The 27,905-nt window shown below is 37.9% G+C and overlaps 5 protein-coding genes across 6 annotated transcripts; 4 read left to right on the forward strand and 1 right to left on the reverse strand.

Moving 5' to 3' along the window:
* Positions 1–1,943: 1,943 nt before the first annotated feature.
* Positions 1,944–5,997, forward strand: fbxo40.1 (F-box protein 40, tandem duplicate 1). 2 transcript variants are annotated; one of them, XM_053648774.1, is made up of 4 exons: positions 1,944–2,401; positions 2,624–2,670; positions 2,763–4,583; positions 4,686–5,997. In XM_053648774.1, the coding sequence occupies exons 2-4, from the start codon at positions 2,668–2,670 to the stop codon at positions 4,884–4,886; spliced, it is 2,025 nt and encodes a 674-aa protein (XP_053504749.1). In that variant the 5' UTR covers positions 1,944–2,401; positions 2,624–2,667; the 3' UTR covers positions 4,887–5,997. The 2 variants fall into 2 exon arrangements, with proteins under 2 accessions (XP_053504749.1, XP_053504750.1); XM_053648775.1 differs by having other exon boundaries at positions 1,944–2,327.
* A 164-nt stretch (positions 5,998–6,161) lies between these two features.
* c1qa (complement component 1, q subcomponent, A chain) lies at positions 6,162–7,830 on the forward strand. The gene is made up of 3 exons (XM_053648776.1): positions 6,162–6,260; positions 6,394–6,566; positions 7,009–7,830. The coding sequence occupies exons 2-3, from the start codon at positions 6,404–6,406 to the stop codon at positions 7,602–7,604; spliced, it is 759 nt and encodes a 252-aa protein (XP_053504751.1). The 5' UTR covers positions 6,162–6,260; positions 6,394–6,403; the 3' UTR covers positions 7,605–7,830.
* A 1,012-nt stretch (positions 7,831–8,842) lies between these two features.
* Positions 8,843–10,519, forward strand: c1qc (complement component 1, q subcomponent, C chain). Its single transcript, XM_053648779.1, has 2 exons — positions 8,843–9,066; positions 9,835–10,519. Exons 1-2 carry the CDS (start codon positions 8,904–8,906, stop codon positions 10,380–10,382), a joined length of 711 nt encoding a protein of 236 aa, XP_053504754.1. The 5' UTR covers positions 8,843–8,903; the 3' UTR covers positions 10,383–10,519.
* A 1,422-nt stretch (positions 10,520–11,941) lies between these two features.
* c1qb (complement component 1, q subcomponent, B chain) lies at positions 11,942–13,539 on the forward strand. Its single transcript, XM_053648778.1, has 3 exons — positions 11,942–12,039; positions 12,241–12,412; positions 12,731–13,539. Exons 1-3 carry the CDS (start codon positions 12,037–12,039, stop codon positions 13,276–13,278), a joined length of 723 nt encoding a protein of 240 aa, XP_053504753.1. The 5' UTR covers positions 11,942–12,036; the 3' UTR covers positions 13,279–13,539.
* Positions 13,540–20,778: 7,239 nt separating this feature from the next.
* bud13 (BUD13 homolog) lies at positions 20,779–27,390 on the reverse strand. Its single transcript, XM_053648780.1, has 11 exons — positions 27,221–27,390; positions 26,975–27,071; positions 26,352–26,436; positions 26,067–26,109; positions 25,441–25,973; positions 25,102–25,355; positions 22,980–23,088; positions 22,732–22,870; positions 22,252–22,442; positions 21,707–21,788; positions 20,779–21,107 (listed from the first exon to the last, which is right to left on the reverse strand). Exons 1-11 carry the CDS (start codon positions 27,364–27,366, stop codon positions 21,014–21,016), a joined length of 1,773 nt encoding a protein of 590 aa, XP_053504755.1. The 5' UTR covers positions 27,367–27,390; the 3' UTR covers positions 20,779–21,013.
* Between the last annotated feature and the right edge of the window lie 515 nt (positions 27,391–27,905).

Raw genomic sequence — 27,905 nt, forward strand, 5'->3', positions numbered from 1 at the left:
CCATCTGTTTCTGTTCCATGCCAAACACTATGATTTCTGGGGTCTAAACATCATCCTGAAGATTTTACTATGACTGAATGCATATTGAGAGTCCTTCCATAAATGTTAAATAAATGTTTCATCATAGAACATGTCACCCTATCAATGATTATGCTTTGCTTTGCTTTATATTCTTTAGAAATTATATTATAGGGCCGAAAGTATGTGGGCACTTGAATATTGAACTAGGGTGGATAATCTTATCAGGAAAGGGCCAGTGTGGGTGCAGGATTTCATTCCAACCAAGCAGAAGCCACACCTGAATCTACTGAAAGCCAAGATCAACTGTTTAAACAGGTGGAATCAGGTGTGCCTCCTGCTTGGTTGGAATAAAAACCTGCACCCACACTGGCCCTTTCTGGATAAGATTACCAACCCCTGATATTGAACATATGAATATATGGAGTTGGTCCCCACTTACTGCTATAACAACCAACATTCTTCTGGGTAGGCTTTCCACTAGATTTTGGAGTATGTCTGTGGGGATCTGTGCTCAATCAGCCATAAGAGTGTAAGAGGTCGGGCATGGATGTTAGGCGAGAAGGTCTGGTTGATGCAAAGCATCAGTTAATTATGAAAGTGCTTAATGAGGTTGAGGTCAGGGCTTTGTGCAGACCACCTGAATTCTTCCACACCAACCTTGGCAAACCATGTAAGTAAGTAAATTTTATTTATAAAGCGCATTTAAATTAATAATAATAATAATAATAATAATAATAATAATAATAATAATAATAATAATAATAATAATAATAATAATAATAATAATAATAATAATAATAATAATAATAATACGTTGGCTTAGTGGTTAGCACGTTCGCCTCACACCTCCAGGGTCCGGGGTTCGATTCCTGCCGGGGCCATGTGTGTGCAGAGTTTGTATGTTCTCCCCGTGCTGCAGGGGTTTCCTCTGGGTACTCCGGTTTCCTCCCCCGGTCCAAAGACATGCATGGTAGGCTGATTGGCGTGTCTAAAGTGCCTGTAGTGTATGAATGTGAGTGTGTATGTGATTGTGCCCTGCGATGGACTGGCACCCTATCCAGGGTGCCCGATGCTCCCTGGGATAGGCTCCAGGTTCCCCCGCGACCCTGAAGAAGGAGTAAGCGGTAGAAGATGGATGGATGAATAATAATAACAACAATAATAAAAAATATACAATGAACTAAAATAAAAAAATTAAAATAACAGTTACTAATCAACAAGTTAATAGCCAGGGAGGGCCAAAGAGTAAAAATGTGTCTTAAGTCTAGATTTAAAAATACAGATTGAGGGAGCTCTCTTAATGTAAGGTGGCAATTGTTTCCATAATACATCGTGCATAAAACTCCAAATGCTCTGTCACTTTTTAATTTAAGACCTGACCATAGGACGGGGGATGTAGGAGAGCTTTATTGGCGGAACTGAGAGACCTGGGAGCTGAATGCAAAATATAAGGTCAGAAATATAAGATGGGTCTTGTTGATTAAGAGCTTTAAAAACAATCAGGAAAATATTGAATTGAATTCTAAAAAAGACTGGAAGCCAATGAAGAGAAGCTAGAATTGGGGTGATATGATCATGATTTTTTGCATTCGTTAACAGTCTAGCCGCTGTGTTCTGGACCACCTGCAAACATGCCAATGAAGATTGGGAAAGACCAAGGTATAGAGAATTACAATAGTCAAGGCGTGATGTAATAAATGCATGAATGACTTTTTCCAAATCTTGAAAGGAAAGTGACGATGTAATTCTGGAAATAACTCTCAGTTGATAAAAGCTGTTTTTAACATCTGAGCTAATTTGTTTTTCTAGACAGAGGTCAGAAGTGACACATGGTATTATTTTCCGGGTTTAAGTACTGTACTGCATTGGAATTGTGCTACATAGTTATGTAATAATGTAAGGGGGAAAAAGTGACTAATTGTTGACATCTCTTGGTATGTAGAAAATATTTTCACTATTGTGGTATTAATATCAATACACTGACAGTATAACTTATTTATGTGGACATGGTCTGTCTAAGAACTTGGATCTTTGGGAAATAATAAAGGTGGTAAAATGCGCAAATGATCTTCTACAGCTCTGGATTCAGCACCACGTTTGCTAACACCGAGCTCTGTCTGACCTAACCCCTAGAATTCAGAGCAACTGATGACCTGTAACCAGACTCCATGTTGCAGCAGTCTTGTCACGTTGTCTACATCCACCGTGCCAACCTTTCTCTATTTTTAGCATTCAGGCACACCGTGGATATAAGTGCACTCAGTCTTGCAGCAACAAAGCAGGACACAATCAACCCACTCACCCGAGTAAGACAACTTGCATTTTGACCTACAAGTCTGATACCATGACATATGTTTTCTTGCCATGTTAACCTCATCGTGTAAGTTCAGGCTTGTATTTATGCATGTGTGTACCTGATTTATGCATTTTACCTTAGGTAGAGTGTGTGATTTCACATGGTCGTTTTGGTATATTGTTGAATTTTGTTTTATTTTCAGCCACATGAGGGAGTTTGTGTTTTATAATATCACCGGATCATTTTCACAAAGGTTCACAGTTGTGGTCACCTTCAGATACTGATATAAAGAATTATACTTTTCAGATGATCACATGATCAAGCTTTGACTATCCCAGTGATTTATAGATATGGTAAGTTATAAATCTTTGTCTCAGAAGACAAATTGCATAGAGAACAAAGTCAGCAAGATTTTAAATGGCTCTCTGTTGACAATTATTTTAAGGGAAGACAAAGGACTTCAGGAGCTAAACTTCATAGGCACTGTGAGAGCTGCTACAACAGACGCTGTAAAGTTCCCATAGAGAGCTCTGTCTCATGCATGATCATCAACTGCCGTGTGCTGTGTGGTGCTTCCTTTCACATGTGCAAAGAGGATGAACACATACTGCTGTGTCCTAATGAGAAGGTGCCCTGCATCAATGCACACTATGGCTGCCCTTTCAGCATGTGTCGCTCGAAGCTGGCCAAACACCTGGAAGTGTGTCCCGCTAGCGTGGTGGTCTGCTCAATGGAGTGGAACCGCTGGCCCATTGAGGAAGCAGAGCCTCCTGAGTTCTACAAGAATATCTTGAAGGAGAACTACACCCAGGAGCCTCTGGACCTTTCCATGGCACTGCGGGACCAGAGGCAGCTGTTTCAGTCCCTCAAAATGAAGACTCTTTTTCCTGAACTTATTGAAAAGCTCGAGGAGGAATCTGTCATTCAAGAACTTGAGGGAGCTGTTGGATGGGTATCTAAAGATGCACAAGAACCCTCAATATCTATAAGTGCTGCCTCAGTCCTTGAACCTCAGGAGAGGGAGTTAACTCAGGAAGAGAGAGAGGTGATAGCAAGGGACACTAATATATTAGGCATCGATAGGTATAACATCTGGGAGAGGATGTTCAGTATGGAACTGAGTGGTTGCAAGCACACCATTAAGTCACTAGGCACCAACCCTTCTTCCAACAGCAAAGAGCTGAAACCCCAAGCAAATCCAAGCAAACTGGAAATCCTTAAAGAGGAGACGGAAACACAAATTGGAAATTCAGGCATACTTACTTATATGCCACATTTCAATCCATATGAAATGGATGAAGATAAATTTGTGATAGCAGCATCCTTATTTGCGTGTGACACACGTCCAAAGAAGACATTTGTATACAAAGATTTGGAGCCCATGAAGATCAAAACTGTGCGAACATTCAAAGTTCCCACCAGCTTCAAGGCAAGGCCAAGTCGTATACGCAATCCTTTTCATTACAAAAAAGATAGCAAAGCTGTTGACACAGCAGACCTGAGCATTGAAATGGGGGACATGCCAAAATGGGATGAGGTTCAAGCAACCCTTCTGTGTTCTCTGGAGAAGGAACTCAGAGGACACCTTATTGCAGAGTCCAGTTCTGCAGATGCACTTATTAAGGATGAAGGAACTCAGACTTATGACTTTTACTCTGCTCCTTTCAAAGCAGATACGTCTCTGGCGGATCTCACAGCAGACAGGGCTTTGCAGCTTCATGTACAAATACAAACCGAGAGTGTCACCAATAGACACAACAAATGTAGCTCTGCATTCACATACATCTGCAGCCATTCATACAGACGAAATGAGTTTTCTTCTCATTATAAGAATGTTCACTCAGATATCCAGTTCTGTTTAAATGGCTGGTTTGAACACAGGTGTCCTCTGGCTTATTTGGGTTGCACCTTCAGCCAGAGGCAGCTCCGGCCTGTCACACACAAAGCTATGGTCTCATACGATAAAGACCTCAGCACATTCACTCTCAGACCCGAGGTACCATCCATTCTCTATGAAGGTGTGACAACGATGACTATGGAGAGGAAGCGAGCACGGAACCAGGATGCTCTGAGCAAGTTACCTTTTGAGGTTCTCATCCACATTGCTGGGTTTCTGGATAGCTTCACGCTGTCTCAGCTGGCTCTCGTATCCCGGTTAATGAGAGAGGTGTGCGGGATTTTACTGCAAGAAAGAGGCATGGTCTCTCTTAAGTGGGAGAAGAAAATTGATTCACATGGTGGATGGTGCTGGAGAGCTAGACATAAGGTCAGATATTTCCTGATAACCTAATAATCTCATGCATTTGCTATCTTTTCATTTACATAACTAGGGCAGGACATGCTAATAGATATTTCCAAATTCCTTTAGGTCTGGGAATTCAGCAACTTGTTTTCCCCTGTGGATAACTGGTGCTTGGACAAGTTCCCATCAATGTCTGAGCACCTTAAAGTCTGCCCCTATTATGAGATGGAGAACAGAACAGAACCTGTACCCTTAACTGCTGTCTTTGATTGTGAAGAAGAAGAGAACGCTCAGAGACTTGTGTCCATGTTTATTAAGAATAAATGACATTTGCATCGCAAGTGAGGAAATTAATCAACAACAGGGTAGTATGATGTAGCCTGAGGTAATGCGGAGTTACTCTTGATTATTTTCCAGCAATAGCATGATCCAACATGTTTTATTCCTCTTATACCATACCAGTTCGCCAATGATGACAATTTTCAAAATTAATTAAAGAACTTTTTAACTCTTTAAAGTCACAGTTAGTGTGGTGGAATGTCCACAAAACAAGCTAATTATTGTTATCACTAACACTATAGCAGCTATAGACATATAGTCTAGCCTTCCCTTACTTTCTCTTGAAGGTAAGATAAAAAAAATGCAGCTTGTTACAGAGAAAATGCAGCATTGTCTGTCCTGAAGTGTTTCACATGGCTGAAAACCTAACATCTTTAAAGCAGCTTTACCTCTGACTGTTACAAAGCACTGACATTGGAGACCTCTTCCATTAATGTTAAATGTCTCCTTAGAGAAATGTTCACTTTATCAATGATTAAACTTGTTTTGTTAAATAACAACACTTTTTAAAATATGTATATTATTAAACAAGTGAATAAGCCGTTACTTTAAAAACAAGAATGTGTGCATTAATATAAACCTGGGATTTGCTTTGCAGCTGGTATTACTGTCAGATATGTCATAATGGGTATAACTGTGGTATAAGTAGTGCATGACCGATATTTCTAAACCCATGCAATAAAACTTCTATTATTGTGTTTTCTGGTCCTGACTCCAATAAACCACTGATGGTGTCACACTTCCACCCCTCACTATTATAAAGTAATATTAGCTTAATCATTGTATATTGTTTTCCTTGTAGTTACTGGATAATTAGCCATAAGGTTTGGAAATATATATAGGAGCATAAGAGTGATAAAGTAATAAAAGTGAACATAAATCAATCAATCACTTTGTTTATTATAATGTTTAGTTGTTATTGTGATCCACCTGTACTAGTTAATACCAGAAAATGTATAGAGTATTGCAGCTGTGTTGATGAGTGTTTATGCCTTTGGAAGTAAAACTAACTCATAAAATATTTTTGACAAAATATCAGGTTGTGCTGTTTTTTTGGTATTCACAGTGGAATTCAAATCACTTTATTTTTGCCCTTTGCCATGAAGACAAGTATAGTTTGCTGACTTTGTAAAACAGAAATGGAGAAGCAGAAGCTGGCTTTTTGCATATATCTGCATGTTTCTCCTGTTTTTTTTTTTTGTTTTTTTTGTTTTGTTTTTTCCCCCCAAATGATGTTCCTATTTTATTGGGGAATTGAAACAACTGAATTTTTGCCCCATTGCTATGACATAATACTGCCTCTCGCTCATGTCAAGTAAAGAGAGAAGAAGTCTGAATCTTTAAACCGACACTGGGATACTGGTGAGCCTGACACTGCTATTTATTTACATTTGTGTAACTTAATAAAAAATAATAAGAAGAAGAATATTGGATCATTTACAATAATTAATTTTGCTTACTCTCTAATGGTTATTTATTCTCCATGACTCTTTAGATTATACAGGATGCAGCTGTCAGTCCATCTGTTTGGAGCTGTCTGGGTGGCTGTACTTTTCTCTTTTAGCCTCTGCCAGGATAACTGTCAAATGAAGGATGGACAACCAGGAGAGCCAGGACATACTGGGAGAGATGGCTTGCCCGGACAAAAAGGAGAGAAAGGAGAACCAGGTATGTATCCTGTTTATGTTTAAGTTTCATGACAAATTGCATTATTTACATGAGCATATCAAAGTAATTTACTCAGGTTTATTTACACATAAATTTGTAAAGATACACTATATTGTGGGTGGCAAGGTGATTGTGTTCCACCTGACAACTCCAGGGTTCAATCCTGAGCTTGAGTTACTGTCTGTGTTCTCCACTTGTCTGCCTGGGATTCCTCCAGGTTCTTTGGTTTCCTCTCACCTCCCAGAAACATGCTGGTAGGTGGACTGGCTACACTAAATTACCCCTAGGTGTGAATGAGTGTGAATGTTTTATATCCAGGGTGTATTCCCACTCACGCCCAGTGTTCCTGGAATAGGCTCCTGATCCACCATGACCTTGACCAGAATAAAGATAAATAAAGAAATATGAATGGATGAATAAGCACTGTATTGCATTGTTTCAGGTTTGCAGGTGGAGCTGAGTAAGGAGGCACTGATTGCTCTTAAAGGAGATAAGGGTGAGGATGGTCCCATAGGAGACATTGGTGATAAAGGCTTTCATGGTCTACTTGGTCCACCGGGTCCCACTGGTCCTCCAGGGAATCCGGGCAGAAGTGGGGGTAGTGGTTTGTCCAATGTAAATAAGGCAGCCTTTACAGTGGTGCGTAAGAAGAATGAGTACCCCAGGTACAACAGCCCTGTGATATTTAATGAAGAACTTACTAATTTGAATAAAGACTTCAACATTGCAAGAGGTCAGTTCACGTGTAAGGTTGCTGGAACATATTACTTTGTCTTTCATTTTGTCTCTGAGGGTGACTTGTGTATAAAGCTGATCAGTGACTCCAAAGATAATGTGAACCTGCTATTTTGTGACTATAACCAGCGTAAGACAAGCATATCTCAGGTTCTGTCTGGTGGTGCTGTGATTCAGCTTGCTAAGGGAAATTCGGTGAGGTTAGAACCTGCTAGAATCTCTGGACATCAGAGGGAGACAAACAAAATGTCAAAAACTGAAATGTCCGTGTTCAGTGGATTTCTGATTTTTGCTAGTGGGTGAGGTAAATATATATATAACAATCTATGTTAGACTGACTGCACTGTAACATTGTTAGTGCTAGAGTAATTTCTGCAATCATGGATTTTAATGCAAGTGTACAACTTTCCTCTGTGTTTGCAAATTCTTAAAAAAAAAAAAAAAAATGTTTTAATCACTTTTCTTTGCAACCCAAATGGATATTTCAGTTGTAAAACCATTCTACAATAAAACTTTCATGTGAAACTGGTGTGTGTATGTGTGTGTGCTATTTTCTTACTTTTTTTGTTGGATGTGCACAATGAATACATTATGATTACATAAAATCTAGATTAAATCACTGTTGAAGGCAACATCTGAAATAACTTGACTATAAATATGAAACCATATTTAATTATTAAATTCTTGGACTGATCTAAGGAAAAGCTGAGAGACATCCAGTCACAAGTTTGCACCATCTTACAAAATCATCAGACTGTTTTGGTATACAGTGGCTTGCATAAATATTCATCGCCTTGAATGTTTTTACATTTTGTAGTGTTATTACCTGAAACTGAAATGGGCCTAACTGGAATTATATGACAGGAATCTACATACAATAATTAATAACAATGAATACAATAATTAATAATAATGAAAGGGGGGGGGGGGGTCAATGTAGCTTGACCTATATCAATATAGTTATTATTTATAGATAAAAAAACATAAAACATAAAAAAAACCATAAAAATTGTGATTGCATGAGTGTACTACCTCCCAACCACCTGGCGCCTCACACCCCCCCCCCCCTACCAAACCCCCCCCCAGCCCCCCCGGCTCAGGGCTGTGAAACAACTACATTATTTCTGGTGCAGTTTACATTAGAAGTTATACAATTACTTGAAAAGAGTGGGCATGTGTGCAATTTAAACGTTTAATGATCTTAATAAAAAATTACACCTAATCCTGGGAGGCCACAGAGTAATTTACAGAATATACTTAAACTAACAGCAACATTAAAACCTCTTAAGAGAGGAGCTATTTAAAAAAAAAAAAAAGGAGCAGAAAATACACAGTAAAAACACAGAAATTAAAGACGAATCTTTATTAAAGAATTTTTGAGCTGGCCATTTTGCTCACAAAGATATAATACATATTCACAAATACTTTTAGTTGAAACTACTAGGTCTGAGTAGTGATCGAAAGGCGGTGCTTTTTGCAGTGCAGTTTTGAAAAGAGGAACACAGAACATTTCATTCGATTGACAAAAAATATTTCAGTGACTTAGACTCTTTGAAGCTTGGACTCACACAGCCAAGGACAACCTGATGTTCTGCGTTAGCCATGTTTAACTATAGGTTTATATTCGTAGCTCTGTTGGCAGTGTGGCTTTGCCCGGTAGCCACTCAAAACACATGTCATGCAGGGACACATGGACTGCCAGGTATTCCAGGAATTCCTGGACATGATGGCAGGGATGGTGAGAAGGGGGAGAAAGGCGAGGGAGGTAAGTAATACATTGTTCAGTTGTACTTTTTGTTTAGTTCTTTATTGTTGTTTGATCATCAAGAGTTCCTCAATCCTTCATGTTTAATCTGTTAATAGGAATTCTTAATATCTTCTTGTTTTTTTTTTTAATGCAGGTGAATTAGGTTAGGTTTAAAAAAAAAAAAAAAAAATTCAACACAGGATGACTAGCGAAAATAAACTGTAATTAAGTGTTTCATTTCCATAGTACTATAAATAGAAAGTAAATTAAAAGTAAAATAAATATAAAAAACAGCAACCCTGAAGTGAGCAGAAAGTCTATTACTTTAAGGGTTGCATATATTAGAAAGCAGGTTATAAGGGAGTTCTGAATGCTTTAGGGTTTTAATGGGGACTGTTTGAAATGTTTCTGAAAGAGAACTCCTCCTTTGTAAGGTTCCACTTAGAACCTTTACGATTTCATATAATAAAAAGTGGGTTCCAAAACTTTTCTTTAGCTTTCTAAAGCATTTCTACTCCGAGCTCTTACTGAAAGGGTAACCATTTGTTTTAGGGTGTAAGAACCTTTAGGGTTCTCACTGGCGGACAAACTGAAGAACGCTTCAGAGCATCAAATTGAACCACAAACTATACACATCAGAGTACACTAGATATCAGATATAAGTGGCCTTTTTTGCAGGAATGTTCATTTATAAATGTGATAATACTTTAATGTGTTTTAATTTATTTTATTTTATTATTAATGCAAGTATGTGATTTATTTAAGACCATGTGTTTATCTCAACAGGGCGCACATTGGAACTGGAAAATAAAGTGATCAAAGGGCAGAAGGGGGAACCTGGCATCAAAGGTCCTCAGGGAAAGAGGGGTGCCCCTGGCAATCTTGGCCCACCAGGACCACAGGGTCCACCAGGGGACGAAGGAGCTCCAAGCGACGTAAAACCAAATTCTGCTTTCTGTGTATCTCGTGAAACTGTTGATCATCCAGCACCTGATACGCCAATCATCTTCCAAACAAAAATCACCAATGTCAATGATCACTTTAATCTTAAAGAGGGTAAATTTGTGTGTCACATCCCTGGTACCTACTATTTTGTGTACCATGCAACTTCTAAAAAGACACTTTGCGTTAGGCTCATGGTGGACGGAGAGAAAAGGGCTAGCTTCTGTGACCACATTCAATCTGAGATAAACGTGAGTTCAGGGGGATTTGCTGTGTACCTACGGGACAATAGTAAAGTCTGGTTGGAAACTAATGATAAGGTAAACGGCATGTACGCAGCTGGAGATAAAGGCAACAGTGTCTTCTCTGGTTTCCTGCTTTATGCACACTGAGGGTTTCTCTAGTGTTTCACGAAACACACCAGATTACATCAAGTTTTACATTTCCAATCAAGATCTGTACAATCAAGAGCACAAAATGTATTTCTGATTTCTATGCCATTAATAAAATGCTACTGGAGTGAAATATGGTACTTTTGTTTTCATTGTCTCAAGATATACAATATTATAAAATACAGAGTGCCCTTCTGTTGTCCTTAAAGGTACTATATACAACCCCTAGTGTGTTTCCCTATTACAACCCCAATTCCAAAAAAGTTGGGATGCTGTGTGAAATGTAAATAAAAACAGAATGCAATGATTTGCTAATCTCATAAACCCATATGTTATTCACAATAGAACATAGAAAACATAACAAATGTTTAAACTGAGGAAATGTACCATTTTAAGAAAAAAATAAGGTAATTTTGAATTTGATAGCTGCAACACGTCTCAAAAAAGTTGGGACGGGGCAACAAAAGGCTGGACAAGTAATTGTTGTAGAAAGAATTTTGAAAGCAGTCCAGGTAGAACATGTTTTTAGAAGCTATGGACCCCTAATTATCCAATAAATCTTAAGGGAAGTCTTGAAGAATCCATTTCTAATGGTATAAATTTGGCAGAACAGTACTGTTTGCCATCTCATCTATTTCATGAATAGCACCAATACGCACATAACCATAAAATAAGCACCAAATGGTGTGTTTGAACAACAGAGGTTTATGAGAAAGGGCTCTGGGTAGGACCCATTACCAGAACATTAAGCCTGGAAGCTAAAAACTACAAATTATACAATAAAGCATTAAGGAACTCTTAAAGTACCTTAAGAAGTTACCTTCTTTACTTTTAGGTGGAATAGCCATTTCTGGAAGCTAAGAACCCTAGCTATTACCCTTAAGGAACCCTTGAACCCTTTCTTTAAGGCAGAACAGTAATGTTCTCCAGCTCTTGGCTGTTATTAATGTCACCGGTACACACATAACCGTGAAATAACCACAAAATGGAGACAGTAATGACAGAACATAACACAATCAAAAAAATAATAAAATTACTAAATTCTAACACCCTTAAGTGTTCTTCAGTTGTCCCTCTGGTGGAACCCTTAAAGGTTCTACGTAAAACCTACAAGAGGTCCCATGGAGAACAAGGACACTAAAACAAACAAACAAACAGAAAACATTGAAAAACCCTTTTCCTAAAAAAAAAAAAAAAAGCAGCTGTTATAATTAATGCAAATATAACTTTATATTAAAAAAAATAACATTACATGTGCTAATGGGAACTGTTACATGTAATTTTAACTTTCAGCATTAACCATTACCATTTAGTACTAATATAATACAAGGGGTCTAAAATTCTGCTAATCTTGTAACGTTTTCTGCACACGATGTTCTTTTTAATGTCTGTGTTTTGCTGTAATTTGCTAATGCAAGCAAAAAAATATATTTTTTTAAATGAATTTTTAGATATTACTTAATCCTGGACTGATACACGCCGAATGTGCATTTTATTCCTTCCTTGTTCGTGTTGTGTAATACTGATGTTCTCCATTTGAAAAAGAGAAATGAAAACTGGAATCCGTTTTTGTGGGAAATGATTATTTTTTTTGGCACTCGCACTTGAGGTTCTCGCTGATTTTTCAAGCACGGTGCATACGCTTCTTGGGACAATGGTAAGATATCTGACAAAATTGATCTTTATACTGTATAAATAAGAAATAATAACAATGTTCATAACAGAAATGTTTTAATAACTGATTAAAGTGTGGTATAAGATATTTTAGTTATTATTATTATTATTATTATTATTATTATTATTATTAGTAGTAGTAGTAGTAGTAGTAGTAGTAGTAGTAGTATTTTTTTCATTGCAGGTGTCCTTGTCAGTGTATGCCCTTTTACCTGTCAGCGTTTTGCTGTGGCTTGTGAGCCCCTCAATCTCAGACAAATGTGATAGCTCGTTTGGGTTCTCTGGTGTGCCAGGCATCCCAGGAACTCCTGGTACTAATGGAAAAAGTGGACCAAAGGGAGCAAAAGGAGATCCTGGTAAAAAGATTACTTTTACTTAAAAAAATCCTACTTTTAATGCTACATTTTAAAACAGTATTTATATACACTGTGGACAAACACTTTATGTCTTATGTAAATGTAATAATGTATCATACCACTTTTTAAAAAGATATAGAATTATAGTAATATATATGAATATGTCACTATAACATAATAATCTAGACTTTTTTTTTTTTTTGCTGTTTGCTGTTTTGCTTCAGCTAAATGGAAAACTGTCTCAGCTCAAGAAACATAAAATGTCATGAAAAGTAGATAAAAATTTACTCTCTATGATTGAAATCTATTTGTATGCAGGTGAAGACACACAGCCGGTGAGGGGAGCCAAGGGTGAACTGGGTGCTCCTGGACGCCCTGGTAGACCTGGCCTCAAGGGGGATGAAGGGGCACCTGGTGCACCAGGACTAAAGGGTCCAGAGGGTTCAAAAGGATCTTTTCAGACGATTTCAAATGTTAATCCGGCATTTTTCTCTAATAAAAGAAGGCCTAATTCCAGAACTAGTATAACCCAAAATAAAATCATTGAATTTGAAGACTTGGTCTCTCCTGAGAAGCCTGGTGAAACACTGCGCGACAGTCTTTTCACAGCCCAACAGCCAGGCATTTATTACTTTGTGTATCATGTGTCTGCATTGCACACTGCTTGCCTGTGTATTAAGAAGACGGACACAGTAGTATTGACCATGTGTGATTTTTCACAAGGGGTGATGCTGACCTCTGGGTCTGTGGTCCTGGACCTGAAGCTAATGGACACTGTGGGTGTGTATGTCTGCACTAAATCAAGTCAGATCATCAGCAAAGATGCAGATAACACTTTCACTGGCGTCCTGCTATTCCCATCATAAATATTCAGAAAAATAAAGCAGTTTCAGTGTCTCACCTAATTAACCTTTTTTTGAAGCATCTCCATGATTTCAGATAATTATTTCTGGGTTCACTTTGCCTTTTTTCCAGTATGTTCCAGTATCTTATTAAGCAACTTGTATTTTTTTTTTTTTTTTTTTTAAATCATGAACAAATGGAATAGAACTGTTAACAAACATACCTATGTAATCACATGACTAACCATTTAATGCAAACAACAATAAAGTTAAAATAAATAGAAAGAAAACCCTCAAGGCTGATATGTTCTTGGACTCCTGGGCAGGTTATAATCACATGCTGGCACAAATGGAATGGACCATTAATATAAATTGCAGAATTACAGTAGAAAATGGTACAAATACAATATACATAAATTGGCAGCAAATCATCATCATCATCACCATCATCAGACATCATCATCATCATCATCATCATTAGTAAGGTACAGTGGAGCAAGTTTGTGAAAGCATTTGCAGATCAGTAAATGTATATAGTAGTAGTTTCTTACATTCTTCTACTAGCTAACATTATTCATATAAATAATGAAGCTTTTTCCCCTCTTTTTACTTATTGTGAATATATGCTTTTGAGCATGCACCAGTTTTATGACAATCACAAAGAAATTTCTAGTAGCAGTTGTTGGATTTATGCTGAATTCCAGTTAAATCGTAACAAAAATTGGCAAATGAAATATGATAATGCTTACTTAGAATATGGGTTAGCGATTAGTATTGGGTTTTATGTAGTGGTAGAGGGGGCTCTGCCAAAAAAATAAGTTTAAACACCACTGAACAAGTGTAATTCTATTTTATTTTATGGTCAATATTATATTATGCACATCTTAGTGTGTCTAAGTGACTGTACATGTCACATGGAACATTAAATTCCCACTAAAATAAAACTCCAGTATAGTTAGCAACTTGGTATCATTCACTGCTGTGGGTCGTATTGTTCTTCAGCTTATTCCTTCACTCAAAAGGCTTTTGAAAAGAATAGGCCAGCCATGGCAACCACCATCAACTAAGGCTTACAGTGCATTTCTATCAAGCCTGTTGTGAGAAAAAACATAGCTGCTACTTTGCTTTACTGGAGGATCTACTATAACAACGTGAATCTCATATCATATCTGCGATACGTAAGCAATCACACTGAAGGTGAGCATATATTTACACTAATAACAATATATAAAGTTAGTTAAAGGTTACTCAGAACTACTGACTGATTTTAAGACTTAAAAATACAACAGATATGTATTACATGTCTGATTGGTTCAATAATCATGCTATTAATCTAGTAGTCATTTTAAATGCAAAGATATTTTTGAACAATATGATTTTGTCAGGAATGACCTTATCTGTGAAATCACTATATAAAATATTTTATACATAGCATTATATAGAGCAGCAGTAAGGAAATCACTAGACCAAATTCAGACAAAATTTACTCCAGAAACGCATTATATTGAGCCACTGTTACGTAAACTGAGCAGCCTCAGTTAGCTTCGAATTATAGTTGAAACAAAAATAGGGATGTTTTAAAAGTGATTTTCTGCTTTAAATCAGGGCCTACTGGGCTAGTAAAAGCTCTAACATGCTTGCTCAGAAACCTAAACGACTAGGCTAAAATATAATAGCTAGCATAATGTAATCAAGTATGGTGAGTTAGTTAGCTAGTGCATTAATACCTTCCCAAATGGGGGTCATACCTATGTTCCCAGGGTCCTGCAATATGTTCCCCAGATTTATATGGCACATAATGTAACAATATCAATGAATTGGTATTTGGACATTTCAGCAGTTAGATGTAAGTCACAGCTAAAAAAGAAAGAAAAAAAAAGAAAAAAAGAAGGTGTTAAAAATTAACATAATTAAAATAAATGCAGAAGAAATACATTAGGATGTCTGGCAAAAACAAACTGAATTAAATGACAAACATAATTCATGATGTCATGAGAGATTCAAAAACATAATAGGCTAGTTTCTATAGAAAATATTGATGAAGTGTAATCAATATATGTAACTAATATTTGGATATGTTAATAAAGTACAATCAATATGTATAACCAACATTTAGAATGATTACTTAGAAGCATAATCTAATAATTAATATTAGTTAACAAGTATAATCTATATGTATAATCAATATTTAGAGACATAATCTAAATCCATAGTACACTTTTTGATCAAGTTATATTCTAAGTGTGTATTGAGTTAGATGAATTCTGTCTTACTGTACAACAATTGTTTTTCTGTATCAGCCTGCACCTTTCTGCACAGCAATAAACTGGCATTAGATATTCGCTCAAACTGCTTTTGTAAGTAAACAACCTTGAGGTTGGATACCAATTAACGAGTTAGGATAGGGCCTCAGGAATGGAGGTAGATTTCAGCTAGATAGAAGCTCATTGAGACATAAGATAGGAATGTTGGTCAGAAAACAAAAAAACAACTAACGAAGAAGAAGATTGGTCTGTTTTTAATGAGAAAGGGCAAAACCCCGCCTAAGATGAGTATGCTGTGACAGGTATAAAAAGGGCTGTGTGTGTTTGCATAATTTAGACTTTCTGCAGACTGTTTCACTTTATTGTTTCAATAAAGTTTGACATCTACAAACCCTCTGTCTCTGAAGTTTTTTGATTTAGGCTGGAAAGATTGTTTGCCACGACATTTCCACCAAAATAAGCTATGATCTTTTGTGATTCCATGACTCCAACCATTTGCTTAGTTCCCTCATGTTTAGGCCAATTACGGTAGTTCTGGGGAACAGAAAACCCCTTTGACTAGCTCCACAATAACCCATCCATCCATCTTCTACCGCTTACTCCTTCTTCAGGGTCGCGGGGGAACCTGGAGCCTATCCCAGGGAGCATCGGGCACAAGGCGGGGTACACCCTGACAGGGTGCCAGTCCATCGCAGGGCACAATCACATACACAATCACACACCCATTCACACACTATGGACACTTTAGACATGCCAGTCAGCCTACCATGCATGTCTTTGGAGGAGGAAACCGGAGCACCCGGAGGAAACCCCCGCAGCACGGGGAGAACATGCAAGCTCCGCACACACAGAGCCACGGCGGGAACCCCAGACCCTGGAGGTGTGAGGCGAACGTGCTAACCACTAAGCCACCGTGCGCCCCCCCCAATAACCCATGTCATATTAAGCGAATACAGAGCTGGGAACATGTTTTTCAGCTTCCCATTATCTGTTATATTGGGGGAACATAGGACAATTTGTCGTGTGTTCATTATGTGACACATAAATATGGGGAACATAGGACCCTGTTTCATGTGTTCATTTTATGCCGTTTATAAATCTGGGGAACACAGGACCCTTTTTCATGTGTTCATTATATGCCATTTATAAATCTGGGGAACATAGGATCCTGGGAACATAGATATGCTCCCCACAAATGATTATATAAATTCTATAAAGGAGATGATTTGGCTGTAGTTTTCTATATTGAGCAAATGTCAGCAAGTCACTTTTGTTTTTTGAAAGACAGTAGCAAGTAAGGTTTCTGTCTCTGTGAACTCTGAAAAAAAGATAGTAATCCAGACATGTCATCTTCTTGATCAGGGAGTTTGGGCTTGTGACTTGTCTACCCATGTTAACAGATTTGGATAACAAGTTTGTATTGGCTTCAGCAATCATTAAATAACCTGTTTTACTTAAATTTCAATAGAAAAGATGCACGCTTCAAAAAGACGATCAACTGTCATCTTGTACCATTAAGTAAATTTCAAGCTGAAATAAATTGCTGTGGTACATGAGTGTGAAATTAGACATACAGTACACAATGAGTAATGTTGTAGTGAAGTATGCAGACATTATTGCTCACTGAGTATTTGGGCAACACTACAAAATGGCTAACACCCAAACTGTGCACTTTGGTAAATGTGTACTAACAAACTTTTTTAATCTCCTTAGTGCAAAGTAATGGCCACACAGAAAAGACCCCTTACAAAGCTCTTATGGCCACTACCTCCTCTTGGTCATGATTTCCGAGTTGGACTGCTGCATCTTAAGAATGGTCAAAGGATAAAGCCCTTGCAAGCGTTCCCTCAGGTGGGGGAACTTCCTGCTGTGGCAGGTAAAATGCTAACAATGCAAAACAAAAATATGACAAATACAAATAAGATGACATTAATTCAATTCAAGTAAAGCAAAATTTTGGCCAGTTTTACACAATTAGTTAGTTAGTTACAGTTACATTTATATTGAGCTTTATATTTATATTTATATTGGGGGGGGGGGGCTTTGTGTCTCCTCAGCCATCTATCTATCACCATATAAAATTAAGCTCTTGTGGTTTCTAACCCTGAAAGGTAATTAACTATTAACTCAAAAGACGATTGCAGTGTTAAAAACAGTTGTAGCCATAAGAACATCTTAAATCCAAATCACTTTCTTCCTCAGCAAATATTGTAGTTAGATTTCCATTACTTGTTTGTTTCTTTCAGTACAGAACTAAAGAAGGCTCTGACTCTAAATGTCTTAGCTGATAGCAAAAGTGTATAACACGTTTCATTTTTAGCTATATTATTTCTTTATATAGTCACTTGTTGATAAAAGCAAAAGTATCTTAGAGCACAGTGACAGTAACGAGTGCCATAATATCATATCATATCATATCATATCATATAAATAGAAGCATAATTGTGAACTCATTCTGAATGTGTTATTTTCCTGTCAGGTTTATTGCTTTACCCAGATAAGTGTGAGAAGATGGTAACAACATCAGAGATAGCGTTTGGCCCCAAACCCTTTGCCAGGACTGAACCAAAGAAGATACTTAAGTGCAGTCTGATTCTGGAGGGTGAGGCAGATTCCTGCATTAAACATGGCTACAATGGGCCTCATTTATCAAGTTGAATATGAACAAAGTTAATTGAAAATTGTTATAAAGATTAAAAAAAAAAAAAAATGGTATTCATGAAAATGCCCAAACCCCATTTGTTTGAAAAAACCCAAAACCCATTTGCATCCTACAATCTCCTGAGTTTGTGGAAATATATGTATGCATAAGGAGACACACTAGTGTGAACCTGAATAGATTGTCTTGAAGTAGTGTAATTGGCCATTAGTTACTGCAATTGCTTATTTATTTTGATTACACTGACACAAATGTAATGATAATTTTGTGAATCTGAATTGTATCATATTAATGACTTGAAAGAAAGCAATCCAAAACAAAATGAAATGATTAAATCCTTAAATTAAGACAAGTAAGGCAAGGTATACAATTAAGGAAAAAGTAATGGCACTGTAATAACAGGAGGATGGGATAATGTGTATCTGTGGTAGGCAACATGCTGCAGTGGCTGAGCTGCATTACTAGCAGTTTTATCACATGCTGCGCTTTTGCCATTTAATTGTCAGTTTGTGGTTTTCTGTCTGCATTGCCTTTTTGTGGGCGTCACTGTGTGAAAATCCCAATCAAGCTGTGCTTGGTTAATAAGCTTGGTAAATTACAGGTGACTGATATTTATCAACATATACATATGAGTATGAAGAAAATCAGCGTTACTGAAACTTATGTAAACTTGACTGGAACTTTTAGTTTAGTTTGGCCTATGAAAACATTGACAAATAAGGCCCAGTGTGTCAATGCACTGTTTGTTTTACTGGTGCATGGACCAGACACACCTTGTGGCTGGCCAAAATATCTAACTCTCCCCTGAATTAACTACCACTGCAGGGGATCAAAGCTACATAACAACCAACCAAGAGGCTTATCGAGCTCAGGCTTTATACAGTGATCCACTGATGATGACGGGAAAAAGCCTAGCAAGACGTGAGAGGACTCCAACAACACACTACCAAACACACTACCAACAGAGCTTCGTCCAACCACAGTGTATTTATGGGAGAAGACTTCAAGCCCTGCCCCGCCCTGATAACCTTGCAATCAACCCAGCACTGAGGCAAGAGATGTCCTTCATATGCTGAATAGGATAATATTTAGGCACACATTTACATTTGAATGGAATTATGTATATTTGATACTTTTATAACTGCTGTCTTGTAGGGCTGACTTTAAGACAGTCCAAATGGCAACCTACCCAGGATGGGACATCTCTCTTCATTCTCGTCCTCTTCCGGCTCAACGGAAGGAGCAGTTGTCGCTTACTGAAACGACACCCAAACTGTATACCACTACAAAAATGGTATGTGCATTCTTTGATGTTCTATCTTATTTGCATATTTATGGTACTAAATCTTGACATGATGTTCTTTGACATAAATGTGTTAAGGCTTCTGCCAGAGTCTCTTCCGAAAGCGGCAGATGATCTGAAAACGTCCGGGTTGCCCATCAGAACCACAGAATGAAGAGAAAATTGGACAACTCACCCCAGCTGCTTTTCCAAAATTGCTATCAGATCTAGAACACTGTTAAAGGCATGATCGGGCAAAAATCTAATTAACACAGTTTCCCCCTTTACACCAAATGTAGTCAATCAGAAATATTTAATGTGTGAAGTTTGCATCTACATTTTTCATTGAAGCTATAAGTCTAATGTACTGTAAGCAATGGAAATGGGTCACCCGAAATCTTTTCTCTTATTCCATGCTGTAATTTTCATATACCTGCTTCAAACAAAATTATTAATCATTTATTTATTCACTCATTCTGATAGAAAATTGTGGAGGCGGAGACTTGATGGTGGAATGATACCAAAGTGTGCTGAAAAAATGATGACTCCAGTTGTCTAAGATGGCTACACCGCTAATGTAATCTATAAACAAGAACAAACCTTATGTCACACTGTGTCCTAAACCACAAACACAAGTGTACGCATGTGTGACATCCCTGAAGATTTACCTGTGAGTGCATGGATTTACATTACATATCATGTTTTGGTGGGTCAGCTACATTTGGGGTGAACAATCGCATAAATTATATATTTTTCTCAAAACACTTCTTAACCCTTGTGTTCTGTTTGGGTCAAAACATAACCATATTATTATATTTCCCCAATGTCGAACTTTATATGATTGCCTCATATTCTCTACTGAACATAATACAGGAAAAAATTATTTTTGGGGTGTCTGCAATAACCCCTTCTTCACGTTCTGGTTATTTTGACCCAAGAATAAAATGGCTTATAAAACTGGTGAAATATCAATTGACACCTAACGATCTTAACAAATATAAAATAAATAGGCCAAATCTCAAAAACTCTGTTACATTGGCTCCATTTTGTATTTGCACTTGTACCATAATATAGATGCATTCAAGACTGGTCAATTCAAATGTTATTTTCTGCTAGAACAAGTAGGGAACAGAACACGACCTAGACAATGAGTAGGCCATAACAGTACAATATTTGGTGAAGAGCACCCTCTTGTGCTTATATAGAGTTACCTTCTATTATATTTACCAAGAAAAACATCCTTCACTGAACACAATGGGCATTACATACACATGCTCTGGTGACTTGAACTGATCATTTGTTAAAAACCATTTGACATATGACGTTAAGAAAACACAACATTTTAATAAACCCCACAAAATAAACCAGATACACACATACAACTGCTGAAGTCCTCACAAAATGCACTGCATGTAGTTTGGTCGATCATCTTGGTTGATAACACTAAAGGCATTTTCATCAGACGGTCCATTCAGACAACCTGGTCCATGCTGGTGAATTAGAACAACACACATGCTTACACACACTCACACACTCTCACATCCTGATGTGCATCTACATGTCCTCCACACTCCATTTGTATGCTTCCTCTTGCACTGCTTTCTTATCTGCTATTCTGGTGAAGCGCTTCTGCTCAAACCCATTGGACCTAAACACCAGGAAATGAAATGTTATAGATATTTTTGGACATGTCAGAATACTTAAAATGTTGTTAGCTCAATATGTACAATACATACAATAAATCATCTTATCAATTACATTATACCATAGCGCTGTTGAATTCTTGAATCTGATTGGTCAGAAGGTTGTTGTTAATTTTTTCTAACAGCTTACAACATACACAGAGACTTGTATGGTGGACACTCTACATAATCTAAAGGACTTATAATAAACAGATTTAAAAACTGTGTTGTTATTTAACAAGGAGTAATATATAATCTGTGCCCTCAGGTTTTATGCCACAGGAAAGTCTTCATGTTTTTATTAAGTTTGTCTTATAAACTTGAGAGAGAGAGAGAGAGAGAGAGGCTGGTGATGGAATAACTGTTTATAGCTGCTACAGCGTACATAACAACAGTAAATAACAGTACACGTTATAGGAAAATAATCAACTACGAGTTGACTCCGAGTCATGTTGGGCTGTATCACACAACCCAGTTGTTGATTATTTTCCTTTAACAGCATGTCCCACAAGTGTTTTATTCCTGACATCATAAATAAAACATATATATTATATTATGTATGTACCTGTCTACTCCATCCCAGCGATATCCCGGCATGATGTTGAAGCGATTTGGGGGTGGAGGTGGACCCTGGTAACGAGGTCTCTCTTTAAAAAAATAAAAATAAAAAAAAAGATCAGATCAGTAAGGTACAAGGTGCTGACATGCTGTCAGTGTGACAAACATAAAATATTGTCAAATACAATGGAGTATGAAACTAAGACTAACTGAAATGTTTTTCTTTAAAAATGATGCCATGCCATGAAGAACTGAGGCTGTTTTGAGAGCAAAGGTAGTATTGGTAGTACCCAATATTGGTATAGTGTTCCTAATAAATTGCTTGGTGAGTGTATATATTAATAAGGTAAGGCAGAATTAAGAGGCTTGTTTTCCATTTTGTGTTTCTTATACTGCTGTGACTAACTGTCAAGAAAATGTGTGTATATATGGGGCTTCCTGGATTCATTGCCTTCCAACACTAATACTGTAGCCATGCTGTTAATTCATTAACAAAGGCTTTATTACTGTCTGTTGGTTTTACTGCTCTAGATTACTCTAATCAGTCCTCACCTTTGATTCCTTTGGTTTTTGCATTCTTATCCTTCTTCTTGCGCAGAAGAGCAGCCATTGGGTCTCCGTCTCTCTCCTGCTCTCGCAGCATCTTGTCCAGGTCTTCATCGTCAATGTGACGAGCCAGCGGCTTCTGAGCCTCTCTGAGTGCATCGACCACGTTCTGCTGCTGCATCTGACTCTGTACCAGTCTGAGAGAGAGAGAGAGAGAGAGAGAGAGAGAGAGAGAGAATATATGATCTTTTATAATAGCAGCCTTGTTACATGGATCATTAAATGTTGTTATAAATAAATAAAAATGATAACCATTGGCAAATTGGTGTGCAGAATAAAACATTTCAGTATGTACTGTTATAGAAAAAGAATCAACTTTTAATCAACCCCATTGCTGACCATTTTCCCACAACAGCAGTGATTTATTTCTTAAATACTGACTGTTTCCACGGTACTTTGTCTGTAGATAGAGCATGAAAACCTCACCCTTTGCCCCACTGCGCATATTTCTCATCCTTTTCTGCCTTCTCCCCTGCTTTCCTGCTCTGCTCGGCACGCTCGGACTCCAGGTCACGCTTCTTTCCTGTTTTATCTCTAAAAATAGTCTGTGCATGACGGGACTCCTCTGGGGGAAAGTAATGGTCAATATTTAGGCAACAGTAAAGGTATTACACCTCATAAGAACTACACTTATAGAAACATCGTCCTATTTTTCATAACTTTTAGCAAAAGACCTTCTAGCGGGCGGTTGTGTTTTTCTCTTCTGCGCATTTCCTCCTGCTCTTTCTTCAGGGTTTCAGAAGACACCAGACCAGCAGCTCCACCAGATAACATTTGAGGCCCCTGAAAGCAGTCAGAATAAAACATTAAAGGACCATTAAAGGAAAAATAAAGGAAAACTTCCCCCTGAAACATTAAGTATGTTTATATTCAAATACAGTCCCCTCCGAAACTATTTTCAGTTGTTTTTGCTGTAGACTGAAGACATTTGGGTTTGTGGTCAAAGATGAATATGAGAACAGAGTTTAGAATTTCAGCTTTAATTTCCTGGTAATTATATGTAGACGTGTTAAACGATATCGAACTTAGAACATTTTGGATCTGACAACCCAATCTTTAGGCAAGCAAAATACTGGAACATGTGACTGACAGGTGTTTCTTGTTACCCAGTTGTTTCCTGTTAGATCGAACAATAAATAGCTCTGAGCATCTACTCTTGATTTTAGCAAACAGTTTCACTTGTGAAGACTGCATTTGTTGTCAAAAAAAGAATAAGCCAATGTGAAGATCAGAGAGCTGTTTATGGGAAAGATGAAGACCATTTTGAAGCTGAGACAAGAGGGAAAATCAATCAGAGGCACTGCACAAACATCAAACAATATCCAATACAATTATTTGGTATATGGTGAAAAAGAAAGAAACCAGTGGTGTACTGAGCAACAGACACAGAATGGGTCAGCCAAGGAAAACCCCAGCTGTGAAGAAAAATCCAAAAACAACAGACATCACCAACAACCTCGACAGGGCAGAGCTGAAGGTATCGCAATCCACTGTTCGAAGAAGACTTCAAGAGCAGAAATATAGAGGCCATATCACAAGATGCAAACCAGTCATCAGCAGTAAGAATCGGAAATCCAGATTGGAATTTGCAAAGAAATACAGAGATGAGCCACAAAAGTTCTGGAACCAAGATGAACCTATACCAACGTGATGGAAAGGCCAAAGAGTGGAGAAAGAAAGAATCTGCTCATGATCCAAAACATACAAGCTCATCTGTGAAACATGGTGGAGGAAGTGTCATGGCTTGGGCTTGGATATTTGACAGGTGCAAAAACGTAAGACAACACATCAAACGATGCTAGCTCAAAGTGGTAAATGACATTGTATATATAATTTGTGTAAGTATATTCCTTTTACTGTTGTCGGGAAAATTTTTTAGAGCTTTGAGCGATGACTGACTGAGCTACTATTTGCTAGCTAGCTGACATTTAAAAAAAAAATTATTTCAACTTGGGCAGGTTTAATATGCAAATCAGATGAATACAATTATGATCCAGCAAACAAGGTTATTTTTCATCTTCCCTTCAAGGTGTTTGCAGTTTGCTAATGTTATCTAGCCACACATTAACACCGCAATATTTGGAGGAGTTCGCAATTTTTCAAATTTAACAAAGATTTCCCTCAGATTTGGGCCAAGACACATCAGGTGACATCACTACACCCATTCAGCCAAAGCCCTCTTCGATTCATGTGCATCGAACATGAGTACAGCTAAAAGGTCTCATTTACCAACAAACATCACTGGGAAAGACTGTGCAAAACAATTTCAATGCAAGTGCAATTTTACCAATTCAAGTAGTTATCTGCAAAAAAAATTAAAAATTGCATTGACATTTTGAAAAAAGTCACAACAAAATCAAGCATTTTTGCCCATAACAATCGCAAAATAAAATTCTAATTCTGCGAAATCCTGTACGGCTTTGGGTGCATGAAGCAAGACTCATCTCAGGCCCACCCCAAACCTGTCATCTCATCAACCACACCCTTTTAATTATCATCAAATAACTCCTATTAAACACATTTATCATAAGGACAAATACTGAAGGAGATATCAAGATCAAGCGAACTTGAAAATGACCGCACACTATTCCTATATGTAGAAATGTAACTTAAAATGTAAGTGTGCACTGTGTTCCATTCTCTGACATGGGAATGGGCAGGTTCAAAATTCTACCAGAGGGCCTTGGAGACATTTCTGCTTCACATTTAAACCTATTTTATGACATTCACCCATATGTAGTCATTGCTGTAATCACACACACATCACTCATTTATTCTAAGCATCTTCGTGCTTACCGTCTGTACATCAGGAGCACGAGGTCTACGAGGAGGAGAGAGATCAGAGTCTGATCCATGCTTCTTCTGTGGCCTCTTCCTGGGAGGAGACAGGTCAGAATCAGACCCCTTTCCTCCCTGCACTCTTTTCCTGGGGGGAGACAGATCAGAGTCTGAGTCCCGTCTGGTGTTCGGGCGTCTTCTTGGTGGGGACAGGTCTAAGTCTGGCACACGTCTAGCTGAAGAGGATTTGGACTTTTCTCTCTGTGGAGAATCTGTAAAATGGACACAATATATTCTATGTGTTTATTAAACACCAATCAGGAGAATGAAGTATGAGGATGAGAAATCTTTATGTACCTTTATGATGGTGTTTTTGTGTTTTTCGTGGAGGAGAAGGTGAAGAGGAGTCATGCCGTCTGTGTTTGGTGTCTGTTCTGTGTCTGGGAGGTGAAAGGTATGGAGAATCGAAGCGTGACTTTCTCTTGGGTGAGAGATTGGGAGAATCGTGGCGAGTCGTCCTCTTGGGCGAGAGATCAGGAGAATCGTGGCGAGTCGTCCTCTTGGGCGAGAGATCAGGAGAATCGTGGCGAGTCGTCCTTTTGGGCGAGAGATCAGGAGAATCGTGGCGAGTCGTCCTTTTGGGCGAGAGATCCGGAGAATCGTGGCGAGTCGTCCTCTTGGGCGAGAGATCCGGAGAATCGTGGCGAGTCGTCCTTTTGGGCGAGAGATCCGGAGAATCGTGGTGAGTTGTCCTCTTGGGCGAGAGATCCGGAGAATCGTGGCGAGTCGTCCTCTTGGGCGGGAGATCCGGAGAATCGTGGCGTCCTCTCCATTCTGGAGAACCACCAGGAGAATCGTGTCGAGTTTTTCTACTCCCCTTGCCATCTGAGCTTTAATAAGTGTGAGATAGAGAAAATTAAAAACTTTCCTTTCCTTGCTGACAGTCTAATGTTAGATCTTTAGAGAAAATCAACCTCAACTACCTTGTTCCTGACTGCGGGTCCTCTTGAGATTCGTCATTTGTGGCTGCGACATGGAAAATAAATGACAAAATGCACCTTAATAATGGTATCGACACAGCTTATGTAGAAGTAAGCAATAAAAACACTTCGGGCATGCTGTCACAGAAAAATAATCAACACCAGCATGGTGTGATGTTCTGATGAGATGGGAAGTTGATTAGTTTTCTATAAGCACAGAATTGAGAACTCATCATACCTTTACATAAGGTATAAAGATGATTAGCAGTTAAATCTTTAACATCTCACCTCCCAGAACTTTCCACTTATTACTAGTTCTAAAGACTTCAAGTTGCTTGACTTCGTCTGGACGCTCATCTATTATTTCTGCAATCTGAAGTAACAAATAACAATTCAAATGAATGCAATTCCAAGCACAAGTTAATTTAGCATAGACAGTAAAATAAGTGTTTCTAACAGTATTATTTGTTTTAGTTCTATAAGTTGTTGTCATGTAATTAGGCAAACCAAAGAAAGGGCACAGAAAGACGTCTCATCAGACCAGAAATCCTTTTTATTCTTAAACACAAGGCTCTATGTCACTGCACTCCTATTTAATCTAGAAGATCTCTCTCATCAAGTGATTTCAGGACATGCTCCTGGCATCTACTGTCTATGGCCTGGATCTGTGAAGCACCATGTACTACATTTGTTTATTTAAAAAAACAACAACAACAACAACTGTATTCTATCTTTGAGTTTTGAACTAGATAGACAGAAGTGGGTGTAAGTGCATTATCCGTCATATAAATCTACACAGACCAAACAGAATGTACATCCTTTTGGAAAATTTTGAAACACCACCCAAAAAAGTCTGTTGAAGGACAGATCCACTAGTAGCTGACCCACCTACATATCTAAAATGTACTTACTACAGGCGCCTCCTCCTCATCATCTTCATCCTTGTTCTCCTTCTCCCTGTTCACAGCCAGTTCCCTCCAGTCAATGTCATCATCAACTATTTTCATCCTGCAAAGTTGAATACTCCATCAATCCATTTTAAAAATGAATGTTTGCACCTAGACCTACTGAACACCACTGTTACTGTAAATATTCATGTGCTAGGCTAATTTTCTACCTGCTACAAGCAGCGTTATAGATAATTTCATTTCATTTACCCTCTTCCGGCGAGTTTAGGGCGTTTTTTCTTAGCTTTCTTCTCTTTTGACTTCTTGCCATCTTCATCGTTTGATAAATAGCGCTTTAAATATTCCGCTTTTGAAATACTAGTACTTGCGCTTGTTGCGCTCTTGGAGGCAGCCATTTTGTTTGTGACCTACGTCACGAAACGGATATCACAGAGGGACAAAAAGTACAGCGCGATTTAGAAAAATGGAATTGTGTGACGAGCCCAAAGCTAAAACCTCACCGCCAAAGCTGGCACTTTTGGACGTCGAAATTCTGGCTGATTGTTAAAGAAACTAATAGTTCACTGTCTTGAGTAATTTAGCTATTGAAGTTAAAGGAGTATTAGGAATATGTACTAACGGCACATGTAACACTTTTTTTTGTTGCTTTTTTGCATTAATACATAATGGGAAGCATCAAATTTCTCTATCAATCACTTTATCTGTGTACCAACAAAATCAAGAGTCAAAAACTCTTCATTCTTTCCATAACTTAAGTGTGAGAAGATATGAGAAGTATATATCGTATATAAGATAATACTTTAAGTTGAGGGGTACAGAAGAATTTCTTTGATCAGACTATGGGATTTAAATATGATTTTTATGTAATCCATCAGGTCCAATCAAAGGTTTAAATAATCAGAGTGATAAGAAATGTTTTAATCAATCAAAGGCC

Source organism: Ictalurus furcatus, chromosome 18 (assembly GCF_023375685.1).
Source record: "Ictalurus furcatus strain D&B chromosome 18, Billie_1.0, whole genome shotgun sequence".
Taxonomy (NCBI): domain Eukaryota; kingdom Metazoa; phylum Chordata; class Actinopteri; order Siluriformes; family Ictaluridae; genus Ictalurus; species Ictalurus furcatus.

Excerpts from the sequence above, each read along its gene's own strand:
- fbxo40.1 (XM_053648774.1), top strand. Across the intron at positions 4,584-4,685 it reads GCTGGAGAGCTAGACATAAG|GTCTGGGAATTCAGCAACTT; the intron begins GTCAGATATTTC and ends AAATTCCTTTAG.
- c1qa (XM_053648776.1), top strand. The coding sequence starts at position 6,404 with ATGCAGCTGTCAGTCCATCTGTTTGGAGCTGTCTGGGTGGCTGTACTT. Across the intron at positions 6,567-7,008 it reads AGGAGAGAAAGGAGAACCAG|GTTTGCAGGTGGAGCTGAGT; the intron begins GTATGTATCCTG and ends GCATTGTTTCAG.
- c1qc (XM_053648779.1), top strand. The coding sequence starts at position 8,904 with ATGTTTAACTATAGGTTTATATTCGTAGCTCTGTTGGCAGTGTGGCTT. Across the intron at positions 9,067-9,834 it reads GGGGGAGAAAGGCGAGGGAG|GGCGCACATTGGAACTGGAA; the intron begins GTAAGTAATACA and ends TTATCTCAACAG.
- c1qb (XM_053648778.1), top strand. Across the intron at positions 12,413-12,730 it reads GGGAGCAAAAGGAGATCCTG|GTGAAGACACACAGCCGGTG; the intron begins GTAAAAAGATTA and ends ATTTGTATGCAG.
- bud13 (XM_053648780.1), bottom strand. The coding sequence starts at position 27,366 with ATGGCTGCCTCCAAGAGCGCAACAAGCGCAAGTACTAGTATTTCAAAA. Across the intron at positions 25,974-26,066 it reads GACCCGCAGTCAGGAACAAG|CTCAGATGGCAAGGGGAGTA; the intron begins GTAGTTGAGGTT and ends CACTTATTAAAG. Across the intron at positions 22,871-22,979 it reads ACACAACCGCCCGCTAGAAG|AGGAGTCCCGTCATGCACAG; the intron begins GTCTTTTGCTAA and ends ACTTTCCCCCAG.